This window comes from Cryptotermes secundus, unplaced genomic scaffold, assembly GCF_002891405.2.
Source record: "Cryptotermes secundus unplaced genomic scaffold, Csec_1.0 scaffold1031, whole genome shotgun sequence".
Taxonomy (NCBI): Eukaryota; Metazoa; Arthropoda; class Insecta; order Blattodea; family Kalotermitidae; genus Cryptotermes; species Cryptotermes secundus.
In genome coordinates, this window is record NW_019718628.1 from 795,501 (window position 1) to 802,643 (window position 7,143).

General features: G+C 38.0%; 1 protein-coding gene across 2 annotated transcripts in view; it reads right to left on the minus strand.

Annotated features, from left to right (window-relative positions):
• LOC111862558 (insulin-like growth factor 2 mRNA-binding protein 1) overlaps positions 1 to 4,486 on the minus strand; it is a 197,484-nt gene extending 192,998 nt beyond the window's left edge. For both annotated transcript variants that reach the window (XM_023848062.2, XM_023848053.2), the window contains exon 1: positions 4,159 to 4,486. In XM_023848062.2, the coding sequence (XP_023703830.1) occupies positions 4,159 to 4,333 (175 nt within the window). In that variant the 5' untranslated portion in view covers positions 4,334 to 4,486. The remainder of the gene's footprint in view (positions 1 to 4,158) is intronic.
• Positions 4,487 to 7,143: the final 2,657 nt, after the last annotated feature.

Below are 7,143 nucleotides of genomic sequence, written 5' to 3' on the forward strand. Positions count from 1 at the left end.
ATTAAATTGGAGATAAACATGCATACAGCAATTTGAAATCCATGACACTACATAAACCACTACAACACAAGTAAGGTATTGAACACATGGTCTTCTTCCAATAATACATTCTTTACGTCTTGCCAGAGGCAAAATACCACCACTCACACCAAACATAATATACGTTGCCAAAACTTTCATCTCAAAGAACTTTTTACTCCTAAAAAGTCATTTAACTATTTAACAAATTTAAATATTTAAAATTCCTATTCCTTCAGTGACAAGAAATTACACCAACTTTATTTTAATAACAGCCAATTTTGAGAACTATGGTTTATTTGGTCTCTAAAAGACAAAGTTAAGGAGAATCAAATACACATTCCTTGCCTGAGAGAAACATATATCGCGGGAACTGAAGGCAGGATTTTGAATTTATAACAACCTGGAACATAAGTTCCCATTGTTCCATTAAGACAGAATGCAGAACTTGGGCAGATATCTTTGTGATCTCTCGGAACATACTCGTTAAAAACATGTAGCAGCACACTTGTGCACATGTAGTGAAACAAGTGTGCAGATGCAGGGCCCTGCTAAATAATGATTACAGCTTTCAATGGGCCTTGAAATAACCTTTAATTCAACGAATCGCAACACTACGTTTCCTCAGCACCCTTATGACAGTAAATTATTTAATGCACCCAAAACACAAGAAATATGGACATGACTAAAACAATCCGACATCAGTAACATATGATATACATTTTAAAACTAGATATTAAAAATGAAAGCTCACCAAAATGCAGGGCAAAATCATAACATACGAGTAAAGACAGGAAACATAAGTTTTGAAAATGTTGCACAGTTCAGATATTTGGGAACGGCGATAACAAATCAAAACCTGATTCAGGAGGAAATTAAGAGGAGACTGAACTCGGGTAATGCTTGCAACGATTCAGTCCAGACCCTTTTGTCTTCTCGTCTGCTGTTCAAAAACATAAAAATTAGCATATACAAAGCTATAATTTTGCCTGTGGTTCTGTATGGGTGTGAAACTTGGTCTCTGACATTAAGGGAGGAACATAGACTGAGGGTGTTTGAGAACAGGGTGCTGAGGAGAATATTTGGACTGAAAAGAGATGAAGTGACAGGAGGTTGGAGAAAACTGCATAATGAGGAGCTTCATAACTTGTACTCTTCTCCAAGTATAATTAGAATGATCAAGTCGAGGAGGATGAGGTGGGTAGGTCATGTAGCACGAATGGGGGAGACGAGGAAGGCGTATAAGATATTGGTGGGAAAGCCAGAAGGAAAGAGACCACAGGGAAGACCGAGGCGTAGGTGGGTGGACAATATTAGAATGGATCTTAGAGAGACAGATTGGGATGGTATGGATTGGATAGATCTGGCTCAGGATAGGGACCAGTGGAGGGTTCTTGTGAACAGTAACCTTCGGGTTCCATAAAATGCTGGGAAATTCTTGAGTAGCTGCAGAATTGGCAGCTCCTCAAGAAGGGTTCAGCTCCATGAATACGTAAGTACATAATTAACAGAATTTAAAATTTAGACAACTGGGAATTTCAGATAACGAATAATTTCACTGCAAACTTGAATAAACCTCAAGATTAATTTAACTTGTTTCATGTATCTACAAATCCAATCACAGAACTATTTCTTCAAAGACAGACCCAAATAAGAGTATTAAAATGAACGCCAGTTGCATTTCAATACAGTGAAAACAAATAATAATTAAGTTCATATTTGCTTCAAGGACAAGCTTTTGTTTTCAACATACAAGGTACTAACAATTATATCACATTAAATATCCAACATCTTAAATTTAACAGCAATAAAAATTGCTTACCTTTAAACTAACAAAATTCAACATAAGGTAAAGTTGTTCCTCTGCTTAATTAGGCACTACGCCATGAAGACGTATGGGGGAGTGGATGTATAGATCCACATTTTATTGACCTCTGCACTAGTTTCAGGTGAGTGGTCATCTTCGCGTCCTTGCCACTTTACCCAAGGGGGGGACCCCCCCCNAGCCGGTCTGGAGGATGTGGAGAAAATTCTTGCCCCAACTTTAGCTCGAACCCCGACTCCTGTGTCCTCCAGCCCCTAGCCACTTGTTATACCCACTACCACATGCAAACTTTTAATGGTAACACTGTCATGCAATGTTAAAAGCTTAACTGGGGTCTCCCCATTCAAGGTTTTGGTTTCCTTATCAACCATCAAGTCTTGTGACAGAAGTTAAAAAAATATCTGATTTCTGGTAGAAGGTGCAATATTAGCGGTGGTCAGACTCGCTGAACTAGCAAGAATTTCAGTAACGTTTAATAAAAAATAAAATAGTGTCCTTAGCTGTTTGAAGCATCAGCAAAATATGACAATCAGCAATTTTAAACAGCATCTTTTGCTTCACACATAATTTTCATGAAGTATGTTTACATTTTCATAACGAGTCTAAACTTCTCCAGTTCTGTGATAAGTTTCACTTACATGTTGTACAATTAGAACATGTCTACATAACTGTGATATATTTGAACTGGGTATGCTGGAATGCTTTTGGTTAGCACTAGTAACCTTCAGTGAAATTCAGATTATTAAAAATCAGGACAACTGATAGTTTCAAGAATGGTTTGTTGACAACTGATAGTTTCAAGAATGGTTTGTTAGGTCTAGCAGATTAACAAAACTCAAATTTTGTGCAAGTTGGCATGGTCATGGAATTTCAGTTGTTTGATACAACTGTATGGGCACAATTAAGCAATTAAAAAATCTAATTCATTCCAAATAAAATTTAAAAAGGAGTGATGTGACTAAGTGGCCTCTGTTGCCTACATATATGAAGTTCTTTTTAAAGACTCACTGCCACTTAAACAAGCAGATTAAGCTGAACAATTTAAGGTAATAATCTTGATGTTAATGATAAGCATTAGTGTGCTCTGCGATTGCACAGCAAATTGAAAGCCATGCTTTATCCCCTGAAGCAGTCCATTTAAAGTTAGTAACATTACATCCAAAGATGAAGCAACAGGCAATGGTGACACTCAAATGAACTGAGAATAAATATTTCTAGTGCAACTAAGAAGTCTTCTAATTCTTGTTTTGACTGCTAACGCACCAAAGAAGCTATGGCCAAAACAAAAGAATTAAAGATGAACCAGGGAGTAAATCCCAGTCTAAATTTACATTAGAAACTATTTATTGACATTTCAATTAATGCTTCTAGTAAACTTCTAAAATAAAAAAAGTAGCAGCCAGTGACTATATCTTTAAAATTTGAATGCTGTACCTTACTTGACTAATCAAGGTTTATATTAAAAACACGTGCAATGGCAATGACATCTACAAGATGAATATAACTCACGTGTAAATATAAATATTAGGTTGTATTCATTCATATTTCACCTTAACCGATTAATAACTTGCAGCATGCCATGACAGGTTACAAAAACATGTGAACCCATTCTCACCATCTAGAATAACAAACAGGCCTGCCCGTTATCTATGAAATGTACACAAAACAAATATCATGGTGCAGCTCAAAACTTGTATTCAAAATGTGCATATTTCACAGAAAACATGAGAAAGCTGCTTATTTATAAAACTGGAAAATACAGTACGGACTACAAATACTGACATCAACTGCATGCTCGCTGAAGAAAACTTTTACATTTTCTTTCAAATAAGCAACAAAGGAAGTCACTTGATCTCGGTGACACGGGCGATGCCTGTAGGCCTAATTTCGAGCGGCTTGGCAACCGGGCGATGCCTGTAGGCCTAATTTCGAGCGGCTTGGCAACCGGCGTTTTACGGCATTAGCTTAGCGCTGGTCCTGGAGCAACTGCTCCTTTCACGTAACGCATTCACAAGAAATCAATACTGTCTGACAAAACAGTCTTCAATACAAATATTATATAACTGGTGTAATATCAATGAAGCGAGAAGTATGCAGTAACTACAGATATTATAACGCACCTCAAAACTAAGCACATGACCTTCAGCTTAAAACTGGCAGCCATATTGGATCCTGTGAGAAAAGAATGTAGCGCGTGATAGGCCGAAAGCATGGGTGCCCTAAGCAATTCTCTGCATCAATAATCAAAACTACTACTAACTGTAAACGTTATACTATCATGCTGCGTTATGAAAACACCATGAAAATATACGTACCATTTAATTTGTCAATCGCTCTATCGGCAGTAGCCTGATCCGTGCATTCGACGAATGCATATCCACCACGCTTTACTAGTATCGTGGTACACGATAAACTATGATCTTGGAAAAGCTGTCTTAACGTGCCTTCGTTCACGTCCGTTGGTAAATTCCCTACGTACAGCTTACTCATTATTAGTTCGTCAGTGTCCACAACTTTTACACACTACAACGTGAAAGAATCACAAACTTATTAGCACCGTCCACACACAAACGAGATAGTCCAACAACCTCAACAGACAGAAATATGGAACGAACGTAACCAAGCCTGCTAAACCGCGACACGCCACAGTCTTGCTTGCAACTATGGCTGAAGCCGGGAAGATTGAAAAAGTGCTTCCGCAATCTGATTGGCCCAATTGCTAACCACGTGGCCGAAATAATTCCCGCCTCTAATCGTCATTGGTCAACAATATTATTAGGCCGAAAGAGTGGGGATAGTATTTATAAGAGCAGATAATTTTGTGCAAAAGCAATTATTATTTGAGATTATTTTAATCTCATGATTGCAAATACAATAAAAGTCAAATCAGAAAATTTACCACAACATAGAACATACATAATATTCTATTTACCGGCATGTCCAACTGGTTTCAAAATGATATGTCTCTATTATTTTCTGATAAAAAGAGTTCTGCACTGAATAATTGTGTTCACATTACTGATAATATATAAAATACCTCCATCCGTCTACGTAGGTCAGCTGTTTATAAACAGTTTATTTTACACTAAAATTAATATGATATCCATAAAATAAAATAAATGTGATGAATAAAATAAACCTCCTAACCAAAGGGTACATTGGGATTTCCACCCCACGGGAGGGCGGTAAAGCGACAGGGGCGTGAAGCTGGCCACTCACCTCCAGCTAATGTCGAGGTCAAGAAAATGTGGATCTGTACATCCACTCTCCCATAAGCCTTCATGGCGTAGTTCTTAAATAGTTAGGCAAAGGGACAAATTTACGCTTACAATTTAATTAATCTACAGAAAAGATACATTATCCATTATAACCAGTTTCATATTTGTGCTTCAAATTAGTATCATTATCCAATGACGATCAAAAGAAAGTATTCAAATCGATTCAGTTACTACTTAGAAGTAAAGCTATCCATGTAAAGAGGCCGTGGAGATCCATAGGGTTGTAAGACGTCGAGACTCCTACTTTATCTAGACAATCAGCTCACAGATGATGGTAAGTTTGTCAGCCTTACGGGCCGGCCATCCTTTACCTCCAGGAAGATTCCTGGTACTCATTTCTGTTAGAGGCTGAGTCGACCACAGGGCCATGGTGAGGTTGGAAAGGTTAGGTCAATTAAAAAGAAAATCCACCTCATCGGGGCTCAAACCTGCGACCTTCTGGCTTGTAGCGTAGTGCCTCAACCAACTACGCTACCGCGTGGCCCCGTTACTACTTACACAATCGTACTTCTGATGTGAGTTAGTACATAAACCTGCATTAAGATTTGAAATCTCGTCAGAAATAAACTATGTCAGTTACTCAGAAATTACGATATATTATATTTCGACTCAAGATTTGTAACAATTGCAGATAAAACTGCCATAGTCGCCATCTTCATGTAATGTCACTTTTCCTGTGTCTACAGGTAAAATCAGTTTAAACTCGTCAAATTGTTATTGTCGTGCGAAATGAAGAAAAGTATCTTTACAGTTCTCATTACCGGAGTGCACGACGAAGTTATAACAAGAAGATAATTAATAAGTCTTTTGGAAATGTGGCGAGATTCAAATATTTCAGGAAGAAGACAATAAATAAGGGGTACGTTTAAGAATAATTAAAGAACAAATTAAATGCAGTGAATGTTTACATTCCCGTCTGTCATGACAAAATGTACTAAAGATTAAAATATAAAATTATTGTTTTTCTTGTTATTCCATATGGGTGTGAAACCTGGTTTCTCACGTTATGAGAACAACATTGAGTGTTGAGGAGAATGTCTAGGACTACGAATGAGAGAGAGAAAGTAACGGAAACTTGCATAGTAAGAAGCTTCATAATTTGTAACCTCGCCAGAGATTTTCAGGACGGTCAAAATAAGAGAGGATGAGAATGACGTCATATATAGCATGCATGGAAGGGAAGGGAAGGGAAACGCTTGTAGGAGCCGAAGAAAAAGTGTTCTACGAAAACCTGAAAAGAAACCTAAGCATAGGTAAGATATAATTGCCTCTGTGCTTAACTAATTAAACACTGCGCCATGAAGGCGTATGGGGAAGTGGACGTATGGATTCCCGTTTTCTTGACCACGGCACTAGCTGCAGGTGACTGGTCAGCTTCACGCTCAGCCCGCCTTACCCCCGGAGATAAGAGCCAGTCTGGACGACAGGTACAAGATAACCATTCCTTGACTCCACCGGGACTCTTAATTCCGGACTCTCGGTCGTCGAGCAAGTAGCCAGTTGCTATATCGACTGCGCTACCCTGGCTCTCAACATAGGCATAGGTGAGAGGATAATATTAAAATGGTTCTTAAAGAAATAAGATGATTGAGCGTGAACTATATTAATCTGGCTCAGTATAGGGACAATTATCAGGTTCTTGTAAGCAAGAAAATGAGCTTTTGTGTTTCGTAAATTTATGAGAATTTCGTGACTGTCTGAGCGACTCTTTAACACCTGAATAAGATCTACGTTCTATTGAGTTAACCAATCAGCAGTCAATTTGACATATTTATTATCATCTTGAGCGCTTATAATAACTTAAAATTAAAACAGTCCGACAAGAAATATTTACATTGATATACTGGGTTTTTGGACATTATCCATCGTCCTGGTTTTTAAGATAACTAATAAAAACACGACGTTTCGGAAACTGGATCTGTTTCCGTCCTCAGGTGAAGGAAAAACCTATTCTGTTGGGTCCGTTAGAAAGAGCTAGCCTCAATCACTGGACCAGATTGAGGCTAGCTCTTTCTAAGAGAC